The sequence below is a fragment of the Caloenas nicobarica genome, chromosome 5 (assembly GCF_036013445.1).
Source record: "Caloenas nicobarica isolate bCalNic1 chromosome 5, bCalNic1.hap1, whole genome shotgun sequence".
In the NCBI taxonomy this organism is placed as follows: domain Eukaryota; kingdom Metazoa; phylum Chordata; class Aves; order Columbiformes; family Columbidae; genus Caloenas; species Caloenas nicobarica.
In genome coordinates, this window is record NC_088249.1 from 67,337,540 (window position 1) to 67,361,937 (window position 24,398).

The 24,398-nt window shown below is 44.3% G+C and overlaps 4 protein-coding genes across 4 annotated transcripts; 2 read left to right on the plus strand and 2 right to left on the minus strand.

Annotated features, from left to right (window-relative positions):
• Positions 1-1,481: 1,481 nt before the first annotated feature.
• LOC135989840 (olfactory receptor 8U3-like) lies at positions 1,482-5,916 on the minus strand. The gene is made up of 2 exons (XM_065636904.1): positions 4,932-5,916; positions 1,482-1,906 (listed from the first exon to the last, which is right to left on the minus strand). Exons 1-2 carry the CDS (start codon positions 5,914-5,916, stop codon positions 1,482-1,484), a joined length of 1,410 nt encoding a protein of 469 aa, XP_065492976.1.
• Positions 5,917-11,198: 5,282 nt separating this feature from the next.
• LOC135989841 (olfactory receptor 5G9-like) lies at positions 11,199-12,129 on the minus strand. The gene is given in 2 exon segments (XM_065636905.1): positions 11,199-12,057; positions 12,059-12,129. Coding segments are annotated over 2 exon segments (930 nt in total).
• Positions 12,130-18,825: 6,696 nt separating this feature from the next.
• LOC135989842 (olfactory receptor 5AP2-like) lies at positions 18,826-19,794 on the plus strand. Its single transcript, XM_065636906.1, has one exon. The coding sequence runs from the start codon at positions 18,826-18,828 to the stop codon at positions 19,792-19,794; it is 969 nt and encodes a 322-aa protein (XP_065492978.1).
• A 2,550-nt stretch (positions 19,795-22,344) lies between these two features.
• Positions 22,345-23,280, plus strand: LOC135989773 (olfactory receptor 9G19-like). Its single transcript, XM_065636819.1, has one exon. It carries the CDS (start codon positions 22,348-22,350, stop codon positions 23,278-23,280), a length of 933 nt encoding a protein of 310 aa, XP_065492891.1. The 5' UTR covers positions 22,345-22,347.
• Positions 23,281-24,398: the final 1,118 nt, after the last annotated feature.

Below are 24,398 nucleotides of genomic sequence, written 5' to 3' on the forward strand. Positions count from 1 at the left end.
CACAGCTCTAAAAGTGGTTAAAAACCCAGGGCTGAGCTTAACTAGTGCCCTGGGCGGAGGGTGTGGACGGAGGCCCCAGCTGATGCTGACCATGGTGATTATGGTGATCACACTCCCTGCTGTCTCAGGGAGAGGAGAACTGGGGTTTTTTTACCATAAACACTGTTAAAGCACCATGTCCAGCCTTCTCTGATGTGTCCTGATGCACAGAGGATGGAAGGACGGAGCAGAAAGGAGCGATGAGCCCCTTTGCTGCGTGTTAACGATTCTCCTCCCTCCTCTGAGTTATGCAGAATAAAGGGCTTCTGCTGTCATGTTCTCCATCTCCCAGAGAACTTGTCCAAATGCCTCAACGTTTCATGAAAACTCCATCAGAAACTTTGATTAAAGGCTCTTATATCATTTCACTTCATGCCAGCTTAAAGCTGATTTAGACTGTTTGCCATTGTGTTCATTCATTACGGTTCTTTTAGGAAGACCACGGTTTACAGGTATTTATTTTAAAACATAAAAATTATTCACTTTAGCATTGTACAAGCAACAGTGTCCTTACATGGTCTTCCAGAAATTGTATAGTCCATCAAACATAAAATGCGCAGCTTGATTAAATGTTAAAAAACCTTTGCCTACTGTTCTCTTTGGAGCATTTTCCACCTCAGTCACACGATGACGTACGGAAGAGTCATAACTCATCCCATCTGGCTCAGTGATTGCCACACACAGTCCGGACCTCTTACTGAGCACCCAAAAATTAAAAGATCACTAGATGTAAAGACAACACGACCCAAGAAGGTTGTGGTTGGGACACGCTCTGGTAATGTGCTGACGTACGTGGGCCCATGACAAGTTGCTAGCAGGACTCCATGTCCCCAGAGCCACCGCCACGGCTTTGGGCTTCCTGGTGGTTCTTGGTCACAAATTGCACCTGAGGCCCCAGCTGACCATGACCTGGATGGTCGCATTCCACCCTGCTGTTGCCAAGGTCACTTATTTTGGATAAACCCACCCCTCATGACAGGGTGGCCTCTGGCTGTATCCTGCAAACCTTCTCAGGCGCTTTTTCTGCAGACAACTGCTATTAATATTTCCCACTTGCAGCCCTTATGAAGGGACCTCATTGATGGGGACCTTGGCAAAACCTTTGTAAGAACAGGCCTAATAGTGCTCCTAGAAAAAAAATTCAGAAGTTCGGGGCCATATAGCATTTCTCTATATATCACGGAGTTGAGCAGCTCCTCAGTTCTTCAAGTTCATTTGGGGAAAAATTATTATTGAGCAGGCAACAGAAATGTTAGTAATTATTTACCTCCAATTTGAGCATCCATTTTGTGGGCAATATTTTAATTTAACACAATCTAGACACAAAACTTCATGGTACTGTTTCAGTTTTGCTAGGAAAGCACTGACACTTAGTCTGATCAATTATTGAAGGCTCATGCCACAATTAAAATAAACTGAAGTTGTCTGAAGAGAACAATTCGTTACACTAGTTCTCCATAGCCTTGCATCTTCTTGTCTGTAAGCAGACCACTCATGACCAATGACACGTATTCCTTCGTTAACTCCAAAGCACCGAAGAGCTGCAAATAACGCAGATACATCTGGGCAAAACAACCCCAAAAGGAGACGTGGCTTCGGCCCGTCAGGAAGGTCTCCAGAGCCTTTGGGACGATAGTGGTGGAAAGGCAAAAATCTATGAAAGGTAAGTGGGTCAGGAAGAAATACATGGGGGCGTGGAGCTGGGGGGAGGCGTTGATAAGCAGGATCATCGTCAGGTTCCCCAGCAACATTAAAATATACAGGGATAAGAAAATGGTGAATACGGTGGTTTGGAGCTCTGGGGCGTCGGAGAAACCCAAGAGGGTGAAGCCGGACAAAGCAGTGAGGTTTTCTCCATCCGTCATTTCTGTAAGGTGAATTTGCATCAAAATAAAATGGGCCACGGAAATAAATCCCTGAGTGAGAAATGCCATGGAAACGTTGGAGTTTAATCCACAAAGCAAATGCAACAGAAAATGGTGTAATTTTTTTAGAAAAATACAAAGCAAGTGTATTTCTGCTTTTAATCCGAGTTTTGAAATCAAATAGGTGAAGGAGCTAATTATGCAGTCAGATTTTAAAAGAGAATAATTCTGCCATGAGTTTTATAGACTGTACTAATGATATGCCAAGAAATATCAAAATATTTACTTAAGTGTAAAAAAATGAAGTCAAATAAACACATGCCAAAATGTGGAAAACAGAGAAATATCAGATTCTCACCACTGATTGCTGGAAATTTTAAGGATTCTCTTTCTCTCTTTCTCTCTCTCTTTCTTTCTTTCTTTTTTTTTCTTTCTGGATCAGTGCTTTCCTGTGGCCTCACCAGTTCTGGAGCAGCCTTTTCCTCATGAAACAAAGCCAAGCACTTGTAATTGGTTTGGGTTTTGTTGTTTGTTGATTTTTAGTTTCTAAAATTTTCAGCTTTTGAAGAAAAATCTCTGCATGTGCTGGCTCAGGGCTGGAGCAGTGCTATTATCTCCAACACATCTTTGCCATGACTGTGGCGAGCTATGACCCACTCCAAAATCCACCGAATGGTGTTAAAATACATCATATCCTACCATAGAACAACATATCTAAGCCCAACTTTTTAAAGCTCCATCTTGGTTATTCCCACCACGTCCCTCATCCAGCCCCTCTGCAGGTGAATTATCTGATGGAAGAATAAAGTCCCAGCACCACCCGTTTTACTTTACTGACCTCAGACCTTCCTGGTCAACATCACCTGGTCATGGAGACGTAGGTGTAGCTCCGTCTGGATGACTCTTATCCTTGAAGCATGAATTTCTCTCTGTTGACAACACTTTCATCACTGGGATTAACTGGTTTGTGTCCTAGAGGTGCCCGTTGGCAGCAGCCGGTGGTGATCACCTCATAACGTGAACTTCCAGCCCTGGAGAAGACAATCATACCTTAAACAGCTTCAAGGTTAAAGACATGCTAAATATTTAAAAGTATTTAAATATTAAATTAATTACTTTAAATAATAAAAATATTTAAAATATTGCCAAGCACAGTCCTACTTGTGCAGGACTTCACAGAGCAGAAGCTTTTATTCCGAATTTTCTTCTCATCTCAGCAGAAATGTGGGAAGCTTCAGCCATATGAACAAAACAGAAGCATCAATTAGGCTCTTCTTTGTTTAGCTTTGTGAATTGATCATTTGAATGCAGATTTTTTTAAAAAATGACACAAATACTACAGTAACGTGAGAATTTAAAAAAGGAACCTGCTCCTTATCACTTACAACACCGAGTCCGGCTCCCACAAAAACAGACCGGTGTACATTTTCCTGGTGTTGATCAATACTATTTAACGTATTTTTTGCTGTATGAAGTACACAAATAGCTAAAGAGAGAAACAGTGGAGTCACAGGGGGAGCAAAGTGTGAAATGTGTTACGGCTTAAGGAATAACAGAGATCAGCGAAGCTGGTTCTCCTTGTACCACCGGGACGTAAAGACCCTTCCAAGCACACAAGAGGCAGCACAAGGGTCGCCAACTGGACACGTCAAACCCTTTGTCACCTGTTCGGTTTAAAGCAGTGTTGGAAGATGTGGTGTCTGCAGGTCCTGGAGACGCCCACCCGATGGGTCGCGCCGTGGTCGGGCGGGAGATGCTCGGGAGCAGCTCACCCAGGCTGGCAGAGGGGTTTTGTCCTCAGGTGTTTGTGCAACACGCTCTCCCTCGGGACCCTCTTCCCGCTGATAATTATTTTGATCTGCTCAGCAAAATTCCCTTTCCATTTTCCTCCTCAAAAACCTTTCTGGCTGCACCAAGACCTCCCGGACCAGCTCTCCAGGAGGGACCTGCACAGGCCACCACCTGGGCTTGAAGAAAAACAAGCCCAGGGCAATTCATATTTTATTCATCCAACTATCACAAACCCTCTATTTCAGTGTTGCAGTGAAAAAGCCCTTTGCTACCAACAGGGAAAGCTGACGGATAATCTAGTGTTGCATTGAAAAGTGCTGAAAACAAACCCAAAGGAGCATCTGCTGTGTGAATTGTTTGAGCGTGGCCATGAGGAGTACTCTCCAGCAAATATATTTATTTCCCTACACTTCACTGGTTTCTGCACAAGTTTGTTCAAAAGCAACATTTTACACAGCTGCCTTGATGATACAACAGAATTAATTCAGATTTACCAGGTTTATTCTGATGAATCTTGAGTGTCCATGATTCCCGAAAGCTTCTGCCAGATGAAGAGACATTATAAAACCCTTAATACAAATACTAAACGATAACTTGTCCTAGGCATTTAGAAAACACGAAGGATGGAGCAGATAGAAGAGAATACCGAGCTATGAAAGTGAGGGGAAGCAAGACGGGGAAGTGTGTTGATGAGCAACACACCATCACAGCGTTATTTCATGTGACCTTACATCATGGTCTAGACCTAAAATTCATGGAAAATTCAACTAACATCCTCTTAGTAGCAGGAACATCACCAGAGGTTATTCGTTAATATAAGACATGAGAGATCAGACACTGACTGGTTTAATGTCAGCAGAGCAAAACCACCATCTGCATTCCCCCTTTTGCTCCCTGAAGCCTGAAATTGATTATTATTTTAATAATATTTAAATAATAAATAACATTTCTTTTAGGTCATATTTAAATAACATTTGCTTTGGACAACAACTTTCTGCCCAATACATGACAACTGCCAGGTCTTATGCTACAGGCAGGGAAAGTTCCATCCATCCTAGACTTGGTTCAAGGGGACCTGGTGTGTAGACTTGGTTGAAGGAGAATCGTGTTTTCCAGGGGTCCTGCTTCCAGGTGCATTTAGTCCCTGCTTCTTGAAGGTGTGATATCTCACCCCTTTTGTTGAAGGTGTGATATCTCACGGTTTTTCTCGAAGGCGCGGTATCTAACCCTCCTCACCACGGCAGGGTAGCCGTCTCCTTTCAGCTGACCAGGAACCGTGGATGGACAAGGAGGAGAGGACTCTGCCTTTTGCTTTCCTCATGGAGTTCTTCATGTCCGCGTTCCGTAGGCTGTAGATGAGAGGGTTTAGCATGGGGACAGCGATGGAGTACAGCACTGAGACCACCTTGCCACGCTCGAAGGAGTGTCTGGAGCTGGGGCGCAGGTACATGAAGAGGGAGCTGCCGTAGTACAAGGTGACGGAGACCAAGTGAGAGGCACAGGTGGAGAAGGCTTTGTGCCGACCGGTCGCAAAACGGAGCTGCAAGATGGTGGAGAGGACCAACAAGTAGGAGATCAGGATGAAGACTGTGGTGCCTAGCACGTTGAACCCCACCACAGCAGAAACCATTGCCTCGTTGATATGGGTGTCAGAGCAGGAGAGGGCTAGCAGCGGTGGGCCGTCACAGAAGAAATGATTGATCCTCCTGGACCCGCAGAACGGGAGACAAAATATGGAAACGGTGTGTATGGTGGAGCTGACGACACCAGCTAAGTAGGCTCCAGCCAACATCCCAACGCAAAGCCTCTGGGACATGAGCACGGAGTAGAGCAGGGGGTTGCAAATGGCCACGTAGCGATCGTAAGCCATGGCAGCCAGCACGTAGCACTCGGCGGTGGCGCAGGTCGCGAAGGAGAAGAGCTGGGCGGCACACCCAACGAAGGAAATAACCTTCTTCTCCACCAAAAAGTTCAGCAAGGTTTGAGGGATGATGGTGGAGGAGTAGCAGATGTCCAGGAGGGACAAGTGGCTTAGGAAGAAGTACATGGGGGTGTGTAGGTGCGAATCTATCCTGATTATTATAATTACTCCCAGATTTCCTGCTAGAGTGACCACATAGATGGCAAGGAATAAGACAAAGCATGTCACCTGCAAGTCTTCTCGGGTTGTGAAGCCCAGGAGAATAAACTCAGATACAAATGTATAATTATCTTCCATCATGTTGAACACATAAACAATTCACCTGCTTTATGTCTTTCAAATGAAAATGCTTGATAGCATCTGTCTATAATTTTAATAATGTCGATTTTGTACTATCGAGCAGTTACACCGCTTTAAGTCAACATAAGGTAAATTTGCTTTGAGAGAGGAAAACCTCAAGTTCTCAAGGCTGGTCTCCCTGCTCAGCCTTAGAAAATCACATACAAGCCCCAACAACGCATGTGGAAGCAGGTGGATATTTTAAGGTAAGGAAGGAGGGCAATATCATACCAGAGTAAAGCATAAATAAATGAAACCATTTACACTTGGAAGTCCATGATTTTCACAATAACTGCTTGGAAAATGAAATTATTGCTCTTCTTTTGAGTGCTCCCAGTGCAGTGCTAGTCCATGAGGAGTAAACATCTGTTCCTTGTGTCCCAGGAAGACCTCTTCTAGGTGAAAGCACCAGAAAATGCGACTTTCCTCAGTGTAATTTTTCCTCTTGTAGGATGGTGCAGAAATAAGAGCCCGAATTTGTGTTTACTTCAGACGTGATGTCTAACTTGGAGAGAAAAGATAATCTCAGGCTTGTTCTGCTCACCGGGGAGAAATCAGCGACTCCTAAAATCACACTCTATGACAGATAGAATAAATAAACATTGATTTTTCCTGGATAACATTAATCATCGCTTGACAGAGTTACACCAGAGAGCAAAGCAAGAGCGTGTGCTGCCCGGCGTCTGACAAACAGCCCCAAACTTAAAAGCCATCGTTATTTGATGACCCATTGCTGAGGGGGTGAGGTTCACGTCCAGACCCAGACATCTCATTTCGGATGTCCCGTGAGCAACACGTCTGCTCTCCCGGTGTTATTAACGGGGATTTAGAGCCGCTTTTCGCTGCCCGCGTCGAGGCATCGCGCGGCGCCCGAGGGTGCGTCACAAATAATGAAAATCGAGCGGTTTGGGGCTCAATCCTCCCCCCGAGGCAGCGTCCACCTGCCTGGATGCAGACATCGACTGCCATTGGAGAACCGACCCGAATTTCACAATTAACTAAAGCTCGCTCACGCTTTTTCTTACTTGACAAGCCAACTGCTCTGCGTGGAGCCACCCAGGGTGTAGACATGAAACCTGGGAGGTTTCTAGGGCTGCGGGTTGTGCCGTGCACGTGCTGCACACCAGAAACCACATCTCCTGCAGCTTAAAGACACCGACTAGAATGGAGATAAATTAAACTAAAACCCCGTGCCTTGCTGCCTTGGATGAGGTATTACTCATGCCAACAGCCAGGCGGTTGCTCCACACTCTGCTCAATAACACCCAGCAAACCCCCAAATATTTCTCCGTGTCCTCCTGGGGAAAGGACCTTCATTTGTGACACTCTCCTACTCAAATTCTGCAAGATTTTGCATCTCTTGGACAAAATGGTACAAGAGCTTTCACCAAGCTGCCCCAGGACTGGCCAAGCAGCCCGTCTCTAGTGTTTTCCAAGATTTAATTTGTGATTTAGGAGCAGCAGAAACACCAGAGGCTGCCGAGACCCAACAGCTGAGCAAAGCCTTGCAGGGTTAGAGACCCGTTATCCTGATGTCAGGGTGGACATTACACTCAAAATCTTGGTATGGGAACAAGGTGAAGGTTCCAGATCTATAGAGCTAAAATTCACTGTTTGGCTGACTGGTGTTTTAAGCATCTTACAGCCCAAACTATCTTGTGAATGCAGAAAAACCTCATTAATAAGATGGTTTAAGATGCAACGTCTCCTGCATCCCTCTGGTTTCTCATCCTGACCACCCTGAAGCAGAGAGGGGGACACTCGGCCACACGTCCTGGGGATCCTGCGGATGCTGCAGGAGAAGGTGGGATTTTCACAGCGGGATTTCTGCCATTTGACGTGGTTTTGATACTCACGGCTGCTCCCCGCTCCAGCTGGAAAGGTCCAAAGGTCCGAGGGGTCTTCTCCCATGCGACATCTACCTGTGTGTCCAGAGCTTTGTCCTTCGCAGTGTTCACAGAGCTGGGGATAATAATAAAATAAAATAAAATAAAATAAAATAAAATAAAATAAAATAAAATAAAATAAAATAAAATAAAATAAAATAAAATAGTCCTGATCTCCAGGGAGGTGTCAGACCAAGTGATGCTCAGCCCAGAGGGGTCACGACACCCTCCACTGCCAGATCACAATATAACCAATATGTTTTTTAAATTAATGACACCAGAAGGTGTTATTTGAACAATACCAACTCAAAAACGTTGCTTTCTGTAGTTTCACACATCCTAAAAAACCCCAAAAGATGGTTTATTGATGTTCCTCTACTGCAGGTGTGATATCTCTATTCTAAAACCTCTTTTTTTCCAGCGTAGCTCTTCTTGGAAGCGTTCAGCCCTCAGTGCAGCTTGCACGCAATGAGAAATCCAGCACGCCCTTTTCTCAGTTTACACTGATGTTCAGAATGAAAAAAAAAAAAAAAAAGAGCAGCATTAATTTTTGTTTTGAGGTATCTGCCTTTATTTTTCAACCAGCAACTCCAGCCACACTTTGCTCCCAAAGCTGAGAGGTTGTTGCACCCGCTGCAGTTCCTGCCAGGAAAGGACAAAACACACCTCTTTGTCTGCTCAAAAAAAAAAAAAAAAAGGGAAAGACCCTAATTTTATCCACCTAACACTCAGCATTTCACACCAAAAGGTGTGTTTCTTCCCGCGAAGGTCACCGGGATGAATCCACCACCCTCAGCCAGGAGCCGGGTACCTATATAGACAACCTCAGCCATTTAACTCATTATCCCAGAGCTCACCTGGGATTATTTCGGTAGTGATGGATGTGATTTGCATAAATCAACAACAAAAAAATTAAATTCTTCACTTGCATGGGATAAAAGTTCAGCGCTCTCTGTGGATTTTCATTTGCTTTTATTGTGAAGTCTAGGATAGCTTTGTCAGGAGTGAAGATGGGCTGTAGATCCATAGGAAACAATTGGTGTAGGAGCTAAGAATTTAAACAATAATTAAATCATTTAAAAATAATAATTAAATAATTTAAAATATCAGGAATTATGACTTCAAGTTGTGTATGGTTAGCCTGGACTATTTAAGATTTTAAAAAAATAATAAAATAAAAATCATAGGGCAGAGCAAACTCAATAATCTAGATTTCATAGAACCTGAAGTCTCACCCAAGAATTGCATTAAAAAAAAAAAAAAAAGGCAGTTTAAAGAATCATTTCAAGGGGAACTTGGTCAGAAATTGTTTAAACATCTGGCATTGCCCATTAATTTTTAAGAGGTTCTAGAGCTGATGCTGGGAAAACAACTGATCTAAATGGGCTCAGCCAACTGGAGAGGCGAGGTGATGGTTCTGATTTATTTATACGCTATTTCCCAGTGTCCTGAACAAGAACAAACCACTTAGCCAGCCAAGGCTTACTAGCACTTGAAAAAAAAAAAAAAAGATGTTTTCATCTAAAATAAAAAGGAACAGATATTCCCACCGATGTCCAATAGATGGTGACGATGTATAAGAAACCCTGATCAGTATTTTCCTATCGCCACTTATTCAACATTTTCCCCCCTCCAGCACCTGTTATGGCCATTTCGCATCTCTTAGGGCCAACACCAGAGCACAGGGGTGCAGAGAAGGAACCAAAATAAGTCATTTACCTATAAACAGGCATGGATTTTATTCATAAGTAGAAGAAACAAAACTTCTGATAAGGAAAAGGGTGTCTAAAGAATAGATATATTTGTGCACTGTCATGCCTTGCAAACAACAAGAGTCAGCTTCAGGCTGGTAACTTTAGAATCAAAAATGTAATAAGATAAAAATAAAATCATAATCAAATAAAATAATTAAAAGAAAAAATAGTAAAAGAAAAATAAAATAATAAAAATAAAAGCAATAACAACTAGTATAATAAAATATTAATAAATTAATAATAATATTGATTGTAATAATAATAATGATGGTTTCTAGGTGCCGACCAGGGTCAGGTCACTGTTTGGGTTATTTTTCACCATACTTAGAGGATATTTTCCCCACTCTTGACAAAGTAGCTGAGATCAAGTGGTTGCGGGTGGAAAATCCTCATCCCGAACCCAACCAAACACCCTCCCTCCTGGACCATCCTCTCCATGTCCCCTCCCAGAGGAGCCTGGGGAGATGATGACATTATCTTACCTTCTAGTGACGAACTCCTGAAGAAATAGAAAAGTTTTTTGTGGGGAGGGGGGAATATTGTGGTTACTGTTCCCCCGGTGGTATTGAATTCTCAGAGCAACTCAAAGTTTTTGCTCAGAATATGGTGAAAGGGGGCAGCTGCATTTTCTGGCAAGACTTCTTGCATGAGAAATAAAGATTTCTATTTTTTTTTTTTTTATTTTTGTTGTTATTTCAGCATGTGTTGTTTCTTTTTTTCTTTTAATTCCTTTTCCCCACTGCCTCACGCCAAAGTGCAAATCTCAGGATGCCAACTCTACTGATAATATTATTGTCTTTGTTTTTAACAAACCGCTGTGGGCATAAATTAGAAATCTAATTAGAGCTTTGTTTCAAGGCTTGGAAAGGGAGAAATCGTAGAGGGAAAATGAAAGGAGCAAGGTGTATGATTTCCTAAAAAGAAGGGACAAAGATCAATTTAACCCTGCAATTCACCTCAGCAGCCTGGCTTCAAAGACAGATCTAAGATTTTGTATTTCATTCACTTGGCTTATTCACCATCGCCAATTACCCCTAAATGCATTAAAACTTCCAAGTTTATCCATTTGGATCTTGTGTTTCCAGCCTTCCAAGGAAGAGTTTTTCACAGCAGCTGCCTCCCAGCCCATAAATCACTGAGACCCCCAGTGCCCAACACCACCCATTGAATTTTTCAGCATTTCTCTGGTATAGACATTTTTTTCTACTAAAACCAACAATATTTCCCATGTCCATTTACTGAGCAGCTAAACTGAGGCTAGAGGACAACAAGAAAAAAAAACAGTAACGCAGATGTGTTGTCATACATGTTTAATATAAGAATATATTGCATCATAGATAAATATATTGTATAACATAGATATTTAATATTGTATTTTTATAGATACACACTCACATCTATGTATATGTGTGGATAACTTGCCATTCATAGGACCAGAGATCTCCTAGATGTCCCTTCTGATCAAAAATTATCCTGTGATGTCCCACTTCACAGGCACATCAGGTTGCCCATGGCCTCGTCCAAGCAAGTTTTGAATGCGTCCATGGGTGGAAGCTCCACAGCCTCAGAGATAAATCCCGTGTTGGGTTTTATTGAGCAGGGTTCAGAACCTGACCGTGATTCTTTCTGCTGTTCTCCTCAGAGCATCCTTCACCTCCTGGCTCCTCAGGCTGTAGATGAGGGGGTTCAGCATGGGGATCACCACCACGTAGAAGACAGAGACCACCTTGTCGGTGTCCAGGGAGTAACTAGAGCTGGGGCGTAAATACATGAAGATCGTTGTCCCATACAATACGGTCACTGCTGTCAGGTGGGACGCACAGGTGGAGAAGGCTTTTTGCCTGCCTTCGGCTGAACGGATCCTCAGGATGGCAAAGGAGATGGAGATGTAGGAGACCAGAATAGTGGAGATGGTGATGAGCTCAATGACACCAGCCAGGGAGAAGAGGATCATCTCATTGATGTAGGTGCTGGCACACGACAGAGCCAGGAGGGGAGGAACGTCGCAGAAAAAGTGGTTGATGATATTGGAGCTGCAGAAAGGCAGTCTGATGATGAAGGTCATCTGTATGATGGAACTGAGGACACCCCCCATGTAAGACCCCACCACCAGCTACAGGCACAACCTCCGAGTCATAACAGAGGAGTAGAGCAGGGGGTTACAAATGGCCATGTACCAGTCATACGCCATGACGGCCAGCAGGAAACACTCTGTCACGAAGACGATGTAGAAGAAGGCTTGGTCCATGCAGCCAGCAAAGGAAATGGTCTTCCTCTCTGATAGAAAGTTCACCAAGGTCCTGGGGGCAATCACGGAGAAGCAGATGTCAACAACGGAGAGGCTGCTGAGGAAGAAGTACATGGACGTGTGGAGCCGAGGGTCACCTCAGATGACTATGATTATCCCCGTGTTGCCCAGAAGGGTGATGGTGTAGATGAGCAGCAACAGCACAAAGAGCTGCCTTCATTTCCACTCGGTCGCTCAGGCCCTCGAGAATGAACTCAGCCACCCAGGTGCGATTCTGCTCTGCCATCCAGGGCTTCGCATCTACTGAGGAAGGAGAAAGCCTGAAAATATAGGACAGTGGAAACCATGTCTTTATTTATTTGAACTGAAATGGGATAAGGTTATAATTTACACCCAGACAAGGTACCCAGAACATTGATTTCTAGGGAGCTGGAAGGGGATGGAGTCCACATAACCATCTGCTCTGAGCTCGTCCAAGGAACGAGGAGGTCCCTTCTGAATGCTGAGCTTCCCAGCGTTCCCAAACACCTTCCCCACCCACAGCAAGTCACGGAGGGTCTCTCGCTTTCTGACTCGGGTCACTCCTTCAGGCAGGTCCACTTGTACCTCAGAATCCCATTTTGGTACCTGCACTTCAATGAGACCAACAGATACAGCAGCAAAAAGGGTTTCAGGCGACACAGACCAAATCACCAGTTCTGCCCTTGACCTCCTGTGATTAAGTTTTTCTCCAGATTTGTTTCTACTCCTCCCTATTTCAAACTGATCATGACAACATGCCCAGAAGACGACGTCTCTGCTTATAATGGTAATAGTTTGGTATAAATATAAAAATATTGCAAATGTAAAAATATTTTTCGTTTGTTTTGGAAAAGACACTGTGGTAATAAAAAGAGTCTGTAATTTGTTGGGAGGTGGGGAGGGAGGTGTTGCATGGTCCTAAAACTCATTCAGAACATGACGAGTTTTATATTACAGTCTTGGAAACCACAGGCAGATGAAAGCCAGGGAGATCATGCGCAAAATTTGTGTCAGAAGCTGTTATTTCAAATTGGGGTGAGCATCCAGCATTTCCTTGGTACAATTTAGAGAATATACAAATAAGAGAGTAAACACCATAAAATCTGTCGTGATTTCCCCATGACTTTCAGAGCAAAGGTGTTACCCACAGTGTTATGATCTCCTGCACAAAAAGCTGATGTGGGTTTAACAAATGATGAATCAACCCTTTAATAAATGAGTCTCTGTTTATAGGGAAAAACAGGCACCATGAAACATCATGATCTGGTCATATTAATCATGCCTTATATTTCCAGAAGTGGTCTGGGAGATGAAACCTGATTTTCAGAAGTGATTTAAGGGTCAGGAGATAGATGTGAATGTTTAGGAGCACGAAGCAGCTGTATCATGCTGACTAAGCCCAGACGAAAGCAGGATCCACAGTGCTGTCCTGGAACATAAAGTCACACCTGGTGCTCTCCTTGTGCAAACAGCAGCACCCAACTGCAAATGCACCTCGTTTCTGGGTGAAAACAAGGTCTGGCTGGGACTGCTGGCAGAAAACATGAGGCAGGGGAATGTCCAAGGGGAAAAAAAAGAGCCAGACTGAGAAATCGCTGTTTTAAGATGCCATCTGAGGAGGAAAACCACCTCAAAGAGAGGGTGGTGGCGGCACAGGGTGGCATCCTGGTGGTCAGGGCACCCAAAGAGGAGTCAACACCGTGGATGAGACCATGGAGCTGTGCTGAGCCAAACTCACTCAACTGGGGTTGCCTAAGTTGAGGCACAAAGTTAAGCTGCTCACCCTAACGAAAATGTGAAATATAGGTTTCCGTCCCCAATAACAGAAAGGTTCAGAATAAAACAATTAAATCTTTACAGGATTAAAGAAGATAATCAAAGTCTTATCCCACCAGATGAGCACCAGGGTTGGAAGACTCATTGAAGAACCATTCTCCATCAGCAGATTATTTCTCTATAGGAACATTATTTACTTTTTAAAGTGAATATCACTTTATTTCAGGGACAGCGGGTGGATTAACCTTTCCTTGAGAGCGTTCTCCACTTCTCTTCTCCCAGGCTCCTTGAACATACCATAAGCACCACAATTTCTGATCTGTTGAATTCAAAATACCGGAGTGCATCCCAGCAGAAATATTTCATCTTCTTTAACCCCCACAGAGAAGCAAACCTTTACCTGGTATAAAGCACCCCAAGGGTGGGGTTGCTGCAGGGATTGATACCAGAGCAGAACAGTCCAGCAGAGCTCAGCAGGACCTTTTGGGGAAGGGTCACACCTCCCTATGGACGGGAGTCACCTCCTCTTACCAGCTGCAGCGTCTCTTCTGCTTCGAGTGACAGGCTCGGGGTGTCTGCACAATAAATCTGGAGGACCAGCCCGTGAAGCCATCCTTCCAGATGAACAAGAATGAGCTTTTGAGAGCCTCCTGCCTATTTTCCATCAGATCAAATTCTTCACTTGCAGCGACGTGTTGCTTTTATATGTGTCTGCAGGTCTTTGTGGGCAATGGGCACCTCTCCTCAGGGAGCAAGTGTTTGTCACGGCTTTGGCTACGCTTCAGGTCTCTACGAGACACAAATCTTGATTGTGTACTCCCAGCTCCTTAATGAGGATCCAGAAGAGTCACAACAGGCTGAACTCCTAATAAGAGCTCAGCTACGGATGCAAAATCCCATGCTAATTATTGTCACAAATATCAATAACCTGTCACAACGCTTGGCAGCCTCAAGGGACAGGAAAGGTGGAAACACACAAGTTAATCTTCACAAGCCCCTCTGAAGACCAAGCAGGAGGTGAGAAGGTGCATCCAAAGGGCAATTTACTCCAAGTGTCTTAAACACTTCTTGCAAGCAGCTTAGGCTGTTGTAATTAGATCTGGATGGGTGCCTGGAGCAGATGGTTGGGATTACAGGAGATGACGGCTGGCCCAAGCCTCCAGGCGATGGTTAAGTACAGGGAGATCAGAACAAGATTGATAGACAGTCCATTAGTCTTTTTTTTTCCCCTCCCCCTTATGCTTCAGATATTTCTAGGAATATCTCAGCTGCCCATTTTTTCCTCCCTTTTGCAGAGAAAAGTCATTCTGCTGCTCCATCTCTATGGCAAGAACTCCCATCACAGCCTATTTTGATAAGAGATGGTGCAAATCCCATTCTTTCTGCAAACATTTTCTTTTTGGCTAGCAGAAAATTGATAGCATATTCATGGTAATTTCGGAGTAATTTGTCTCTGCTCAACACACCCAATAGATACCAACTTACTTTAGTGCCTGGAGCATTTTTAGGAATTTACAATATTTCTTTCAGTATAGCTGATTTTTCCCTTTGAAAAATGGAAGCCTAGGCTTTTAGATTAAACTGACAGCACAGACAGAGTCACCATATAAATAACAGTTCATATTTGGTCCGTAAATGGGATTTATTCATCTATCGGTTGTCAACAACATTATGCATAGACACATGGGTAATTTCAGCAGGCCTGTGCCCATATGTCCTGTGGTATCTCAGGTGGAATTAGATGGATCAACAGACTCAGCAGAGCCCAGAGAGGGATTTGCCATGGCCAACAGTGACCAAGCACATTGTCACATGGACAGGTTCTCCATCAGTGTTCTTGAGAACTCAGAGGACTGGCTGAGAGATGGGCACACAGGATGGGTTTGAGCCCACCTTGCTCCAGGTCAGCACAACATATGGACCAACACGAGCTATAGGTGTCCCAGCTTCTCTTCCAGTCTTCTCTTGGCCAAAGGGATGGCTCCAAACACTCCAGGACTTTCAGGAACCCATGACCTTCTGGAGGAGCAGCTGGAACCCAGCAGAAGACCTTCCATGATGCTGGAAACCAGCACAACCTGCACCAGCAAACCCAAGTCTTGGCAGAGAAAAGCCATGCAAACAACTGTGCTGACCCCAGACAAGCGTTTGGGTTGGGTGTAGCTCCATAAACAACAATATTTTAACAGCCATGTTTATATTTGAGGAGTTTCTGAGCCAACCCTTCCACTGCTGATTCACATTTGTTCCCACTTCATTACCAGCCCTCCAGATACAACTCAGAACACCCCCTCTTTCTTGAAAAGGGAAATAAAAACATGTATTCCAGTTACTTCCAAATGAAACTTCTTTTGCTTCTTACAAAAGAATGACAAAGAAGGAAAAACTATTTGTAGAAAGCATTTACACAGTTATCCAGTAATTAGGTATAAACCTTTGAAATGTTTATCACTAAATTCATCTCCCTTGTATCAGCTCTGCAGCTGTGTTGTGTGTTGCCTCATCTAAGGGTATTTTTGACCTATTAATTTTCCTCTTACAATAGATAGAAATGGAAAGGAGGAGTTGCAAATAAAAAACATGAATATATAAACTGGAATCTGACATATGCCAGTGACATGACCCATAGGCTGGGTGGGTTTCAGCCACCCTGAGTTCAGGTGTCTCAAAGTTAAATTCAGAGTCATCACACATTCATATATATGCAACATCATGCCTTTATGTGACTAAGTTCACCCGTGTGTATTTCAACAAGAACCATGGTCTTTTGCTCCTGCAAGGGAGGGCGACTAAGATCAGATTTAGTGTTTACCTATTAAACTTCGAATTTGTCTTTCTGATGCACATAACTACATGCTTTGATAAAATTAGAGGAAAAATAGAAATATTAAGTTTAGTACAACTAACGCACCATGGCTTTAATGTACATCCTTACATTCAAATATATGTACTGAAAAATTCCACTAAACAGCATATTTAGGAACTGTCACTGTCCAACACTTAGTGCTGTATATTAACAAAATAATTCATAAGTATTTACTCACTATTAAATGCATTTTGAAGTGTTAAGGTGCAGCAGAAAATTTTTAAGAGAGGCTTCCAGAGGTGCGAGCGCTGGCTGGGCTGTTGGGTGCAGAGGGCAATGGGTGGTGGGTCGTACTCTGCCTGAAGGTTGGGGAACACCACAGGGGTTTGTCCTCTTTAATCTCTTTCAATAGAGCCAAGGGGGACACCATGGTGTTCAGGGGACCATCCCACAATACCTGAGCAAGGCCCACAGACCTGGGCCAGATCCAGCCAAGACTCCAGACCATCAGGCAAGTTGGTGATGATGAGGCAGGTACAAGGTCAAGCCAAGTCAACCTCCTGCTCAGGGTTGGGTCCAGCAATTTCCATGTAGGTCCATGATCAAGCCAAGATGCAGATTGAAAGAATCCATGGGTGCACACACCTATTGCTAAACTGGAAACCAGTACTCCTCCAGCATAACTCAAGAGAGAAACCAACTTCCTGGGCTGAGCTTAAATAGAGCTCCTGGGCAAATGGGCAGAGCGTGGGGTGGAGACCCCAGGTGAGGCTGGTCAGACCATTAAGGCCTATTAGTTCACTCTGAAGCAATTAATCACTGTTTGAAAATGCCCATTTGTCACCATTGAATACAGGGGATGCTCAGAGTCACCTACTCAGGTGTGGACGTCTGTGCCATAGGTACATTCACGTGGATCATCCCACCCTTGCTGCAAAATTGGGCTGTCCAGTGTCCACAGAGGGACATCAGTAACTCCAGAGTCAGCTGTGCTTTGTGAACGATATGGGGATCCTCTGAAAGATCTGAAATGTCTCAAAACCCATTTTCATTCTGTTGGGAAGGTCAGACTGAAACCTTTGCACAGTCCACAAGCATCTCAGAAGCACCATATGAGCCGGTCACCACTGCCATGGTGTATCTGCGCCCAGTGATGCCTCATCCACGTGATGTCTTTCAGAATGGCTTTCAGAATTGCATTCACCCCTTTTTTTCTTCTTATTTTTTTTTCCCCTCTCATAAGCCCTGCCATGAGCAGCCCTGGAGGTTTTCTCCCAGGAGAACATGAGCGACCGTATTTACAGCCCTGTCACCTACAAGCTCAGCTATTGGAGTCTGGAAAGGAGCACATCTCACATCAGATGGTTAATAGAGGTTATATCGATGTGTAGATGTGGGGTAAACCATTGCCTCCCATCACTCGGTAGCAGTGAAGACGCAGGAGAAGCCGAAACGTCAAGACAAAGCAGAATCCTGCCTGCTTTTAAGCAGTGACCTTTCTTCTTCATGTCCTCATGTCCTCTTTTATTGGGCTCTGTTGGAAACCAGCCTTATCAAAGTAGGTTTTCTTCATAATAAGAGGGAGTAATGGCTTATGCAAATTGTTTCTCTTTTACTTAGGCAACTAGAGCAAGATGAGCTGGTTTATGTAAGGATGAGTCTTATTTTGTTATAAAGAAATGCAACATTTCAAATTGTCAGCAGAATACAGTTATTAACAAATCAGCCTTTGAAATCAGCATGTTTTAAAATTAACTCGGTTTTCAAGTAAGCATCTTAATGCCCATGTTTTTAGGATGCTTCCACATGATGGAGCTCATAAAGGTATAAATCATGACTTTACCAATACAAATTTTATCTGTTGTAAATGATATATAATAATTTGATAAATGTGATTTGAAGGCTGGAATAATGATTGAAAGCCAAGGGAAAACGTCTGGAGGTCGTTAACGCTGTGTAATCTGTATTCCACCACGACTGTGACTTTCTGTTCCTCCAGGTTTATGTGCAATCCTACAAGGTTCCTCTGTGATGTCTTCTGAAAAAATTTCTTTCACACTGAAAGTGAATAAAAGTCTGATTATTTTATTAAATCTGAAAACATGAGTGCTAGAATAAATACATAGTGTTAAGTATCCAAGCATAGGACAAAAAAAGGATGTTTGGGTTGTTTCAACTCCCTGTTCTTTTCTAAGTACCACAATTGAAAAACAAAAAACATATACAATTTGAGTTTAGAGACTACAGCAGAATATACCAAAATGCAGTAGTTAAACTGAGGATAAACTGATAAACTGAAATATGGTCCAAAACTGAAACTCGAATTTTTAATCATTTTGATATTTTTCATCCTTTTGCCTCAGCAGGTAACATCTGGTCATGGGGGGAAATCACACACAGACTAAATTCATCCTCTTGGGAATTACGGACAGCCCATGTGCACGGGCCCTTCTTTTTGGGTTGTTTCTGCTGATTTACATTGTCACCTTGGCGGGGAACATTGGGATTACGGTCTTGGCTTGGGTGGTTCCCAGCCTCCACACCCCCATGTACTTCTTCCTCACCCATTTTTCATTCGCTGATATCTGCTATTCCACAGTCATCTCCCCCAAAATGCTGGCAGACCTGTTATCGGAGAACAAAACCATTTCTTTCGCTGGCTGCGCGATGCAGTTCCACTTCTTTGCTTTCTTTGCCACCGCCGAGTGTCGCCTCCTGGCCGCGATGGCCTACGACCGCCACGTTGCCATCTGCAACCCCCTGCTTTACGTGACGGTCATCTCCAGCCACGTCAGGCGGCGACTGGTGGCCTTGTCCTACCTCCTGGCCTTTCTCAGCGCCGTCATCTACACCAACTGCACCTTTGGGGGTTCCTTCTGCGGGCCCAACCAGATTGACCACTTCTTCTGCGACATCAGCCCCGTGCTGAAGCTCGTGTGCTCCGACACCCGCACCAGTGAGATGGCCGTCTTTGCCTTTGTCGTCATGAACACGGTGGGCACCAGCACGATCATTTTGGTCTCTGACACCTGTATCCTCCCCGCGGTCCTGAGGATGCGCTCGGCACAGAGCAGGTCCCGAGCCTTCCACACCTGCGCTTCACATTTGACGGCCGTTTCTTTATTCTATGGGACGATATTCTTCATGTACCTGCAACCTGCGTCGAGCCACGGCAGCCTGGATAAGGTGGCCTCCATCGTCTACGCCGTGGTCACCCCCATGCTCAACCCCTTCATCTACAGCCTGAGGAACAAGGAGGTGAAGGATGCTCTGGTGAAGTGCAGGAGAAGGATGTTAAACCTGTTAAACCGCTGTCCGTGTAGAAGAGCTGTATCAGTTAGGGAGTGAACACTATGTAAGAAAACCTGTGACGCATTAAAACAGTTGGATTTTTCCCTAATCTTCACGATTTTGTGTAGGTTCTTCCACAGTTTCTGCATGAAATTGAGTTACAGAACTTACAAAATAGACTCCACGATTGCATCTTCCTCGGGAGGAAACCAGGAGGAGTGGGAGCCTCAGACTTTATTTCCCTTTGCGGTCACCAGCAGCTCCCTCCGAATATGCTCATAAGCTGTGCTTGAAGCTTAATTTAGTTCAACCAAAATCTATACCATTTCAACACTGACTTGATGAGCACTGAATTGCTCGAAGGGGGAAAAAAAAAAAAGTAATGATCAGGTGTGAAATGAATTGTTCAGTGGCATCAGCACATGGTGCACGGTCTGTTGCTCATCGTCACAGCCAGTCCCCTGGGTTGGTGTGGGATTTCTCGTTGTGCATCCCAGCTTGAAGCGATCCAGAAAGAAATACCGAAATGAAATTGGAAACAACATTTTTTGAGAAATGAAAAGCTAATTATGGGGTTGTAGTTTGTTTTCTTTTTTTTCTTTTCCAGATCAGTTGCAGCTACCTCAGTGCTTTTATTTAGCATGCCAGCTGTTCAGTCTGAGCATGATTTAGCTGAATATTGTCATCTATAGGTGTAGACTGGTTCATCTGACCATCCTCCACCTTGTTGCCAGCTTCTCTAGGAAGCAATCTTGCTCCAAAATAACCTTCTAAATAGCTTATCTGAATTTTGCGTAGAAGTTCCCACTTTTGCCCATGGACTGCAAAGTTCAAGTTATTCCCTGGACCAGGAAAAAGTGATGACTATTGTCTACACCCCGGTGATCCCCAGCCTGAGGAACTGGAGGTGAAGGATGCTCTGGGGAGACTCCTAGGAAGAATTCTTCTTTTCTCCCAGGTTCAGACCGATAAAAAGACATAAGCAACTAAATGCAAATAATTTGGGAGCTCTTGAGATTGCATCTTTGTTCCGCAGCTATAGCGGTGAAAATAATGAGCACGTAACATGGAGACCCAAGAAAGCTCTGAAAATTCTCTTTCCGGGGTGCAGGCAGTAACTGTGGGGGCTGCACAACTGTGCAGCAATAATTTTTTTCAGTGCAAAGACCGTACTGAAGAGTTGAACTACACACTCCAGGGACTGGGTCCTTGAGGAAACGCAGAACGAGGCAATGGATAAATATCCCCAGCCACCCGCCGCGGGCAGTGCTGGGCCAGGCGAGGACAAACCTGCGGGGTTGTCACACAGAGACCGTCACCGTGCTTTTGCTCTCGCGATCTCCAAACTTGTGATCCCATCAGCACCTGCTGGACAAAACCACGAGTAAGTATTTCTGGGCAAAAAGGGCCAACAAGGGCTATGGCATCACGGATAGCCAAGAAGATAAATCTTCAAGGGGATTAGTTTTTCTTTTCTTTGTCTCCTTGTCTCTCTGCCCACACCTTGTGTTACCTGATGACAAATCTAAGAATTGACATATGAGGCCAGACGAGAAAGTCATCAAGCCCACAGCAGCACCTCTGAGAAGCAGTTGGCACCTGGGACACCCAGAAAAGATCTTCACAAGCTTGGTTGGAGCACAGGGAAAGTTGTAAGGAAGCAGCAGGACACAGCTCATGTTCTGGCCTCCCTATGGAAGAGTTTGTAACTTTCACTGGCTGTGAAAGGGCTTAAATTATTAGTTTTTAGACTGACAATGTCAGGTGAGACTAATTCCAACTTTTGTAGATGCAAGTGTGCCTGTACTCAGGTGTGCAATCACCCTAAAAGACTGCTGCTTTCAGTAATGTTTCTAAAAATAAAGGTCTTCCCAGATACGCACATTTGTAATTATTAATTTTTGGGCGTACGTCTGACCATTCAGTGTTTGCTCATGCAAAACAGAAAGCTTAACAAGACGGTGCTTTTACTGGTGTGAGTCATGAAAACTAATCTAGTGAAACTGTGTTGGTTTGTATCAGATGGTCAATCTACCTGCATCTGGCTTCAACATGTATCTCCAGTTTCTCTCTATGAACTTCAAACTAAGGAGTCTCAGTGTACGAGTAATTTAATACGAGACTGGGACTGAGATTTTGCATTCACAAAAGTCAGGGAATGCACAGCCAGCAAATACCTACAGAGATACATGTAAACATTGTGCATATATGTACCCACCCATCTTTTCATATCCTGTTTTCTGTATGTATTTCATTAAAAATTTAATACGTTATATGCAATATATAGAAACTGTTTGTGTGCATACCTGTACACATAGCACCACGCACAGTGTGTGTGTGTACAGCAAACGCATCTTTCAAAGTGATGCAAAATGATGCAAACGCCAAACCTCTGTTTGACATAAAATAGCACAACCAAAACCCTAACAGCGCAGCCCTTCTCAACGCAAAATTTACTCTGCTCTTTTCCTTTGCATGTGTCTGTTTTCATACAGAGGAATGCCAGCAACATGGACGCCCTTCTCTTAGCCAGTGGCCCCAGGCCCCGCACTGCAAATATCAAATAGCCACCATGATCCATGTCTCAAATTAAGTCCCATTCTCCTGTCCATGGAGGAGAGGAACCACAGTTCGGTCACCAGCTTCATCCTCGTGGGGTTCACCACCGACCCAAAGCTGCAGCTTCTCTTGTTCACAGTGTTCACCTTAATCTACGTCATCACGCTCATGGGCAACATCGCCCTCATCATGGTGATACACCGTAGCTCACAGCTCCATACCCCAATGTACTTCTTCATTGGGAACTTGTCCTTCCTGGATCTCTGGTATTCCTCCGTCTACATCCCCAAGATACTCCTGAACTGCATCTCCGAGGACAAGAGCATCTCCTTTGCTGGGTGTGCTGCTCAGTTCTTCGTCTCCGCTGGCTCAGCCTGTATCGAGTGCTACCTGCTGGCAGCGATGGCCTATGACCGGTACGTGGCCATCTCCAACCCGCTGCTCTATGCCGCTGCCATGTCCAAGAAGCTGTGCATGGGGCTGGTGGCTGCCTGCTACCTCACCGGCTTTGCCAACTCCATCCTCATTACCAGCCGCACATTCGCCCTCAGCTTTTGTGACTCCAATATCATTGATGACTTCTTCTGCGACATGCCCCCCGTGGTGAAGCTCTCCTGTGATGTGACAGACAGCTACCAGGTGCTCCTGTATTTCATCCTGACCTACAACGTCATCATCCCCTCTGCGCTCATCCTCACGTCCTACGCCTCCATCCTGGCTGTCATCCTGAAGATGCACTGGACTGCAGGGCAGCGGAAAGCCTTCTCCACCTGTGCCACCCACCTCACCACTGTCACCATCTACTACAGCTCCATCCTCTTCATTTACGCCCAGCCCAGCTCCAGCTTCGTGGGGAGGAACAAGGTGGTCTCTGTGTTCTACACAGTGGTGATCCCCATGCTGAACCCCTTCATCTACAGCCTGAGGAACCAGGAGGTGAAGGAGGCACTGAAGAGACTGGTGAAGGGACAGGCAGCTTCTTAACAGAAGAAAACTAAGAATTACATCCCCAAAGATGAGTACAGCAAGAAGCGTACCTATCTTTTCTTGCTTGTGTTTCTGTTTGTTGCTTTTCACAATAGGTGCAAGAGGATTCAACACAGGAGCATAAACTCTTCTGATCCTGAAGTGCTTCCAGATGGACAATGTACAGACAGACCTCCTCTCCTTCCAGCTTCTCCCTATACATAATTTATATCTGGTATCAAATGGGATCTTAGCAGTGGCTGGCCTCATTTTTGTACATAATCTTCTTCACCCTTATAATAATTAAAACTGTTGGGAGGAGACATTAAGTGGACCAAAGTAGATTCATCTCCTTCAAATTTAGATAAATAAAAGTCGAATGATTAAGTCTGAGCTCCTTGTCTCCATTTGTGATCCATAAAGTTGTGTTTCTATTTTTCTAGTTTTTGTTGAGACAAAAAGTGCCGTTTGAAGGGTTTGAGTTTGAAGATCTCCCAGCTTTCTCCCCTTGCCATGTTTTCATTCACGTCACAGGCTGGGCTCAGGCTGCATGAACTGGGCTCCTTTTGGATGAAAACAAACTGAAAATGGTCTTGAGGGGGACACCTAACGCACTTCTAACTTCATTAGGTGTTCAGATCCTCGCCAGAATAAATTTAATCCAGATAAATCTATTCTGAAATGCTTACACCATAGTCAGCAGGTCCACGGTACCAGTTCTTTTGATGTTGAGACCTTCTCCTGTTGCACCACATCCATCCTAACCCTCTGTCCTGAGATGTGATAAAACCTCCTCTTATTCCCACATATTTTAGAGGGGACCTGGCTGACTACCTCATAATCAGACAATGAAGTTTTTAGATGTTGAGAGCCAAGTGAAGCCATTCCCATGCTTATTCTCCAGTCCCAGATTCATAATGGTAGGAAAATCATGTTCATGAAGACCAGTCAGACACGGAGGATTTATGTAGTGTACTTAAATATGCCACGCAGTTTAAGAATTTTAAAAGACACAAGGAAGTCTATCCCAAGGCCATTAACGGCAAGAAATTCAAGGTGTGAGATGCCCTTGAGATCCAAAGGTGAGGTGAAATGCCTTGAGCTTTCCCACCTCCATGTGCTTGGGGGCCAAAAGC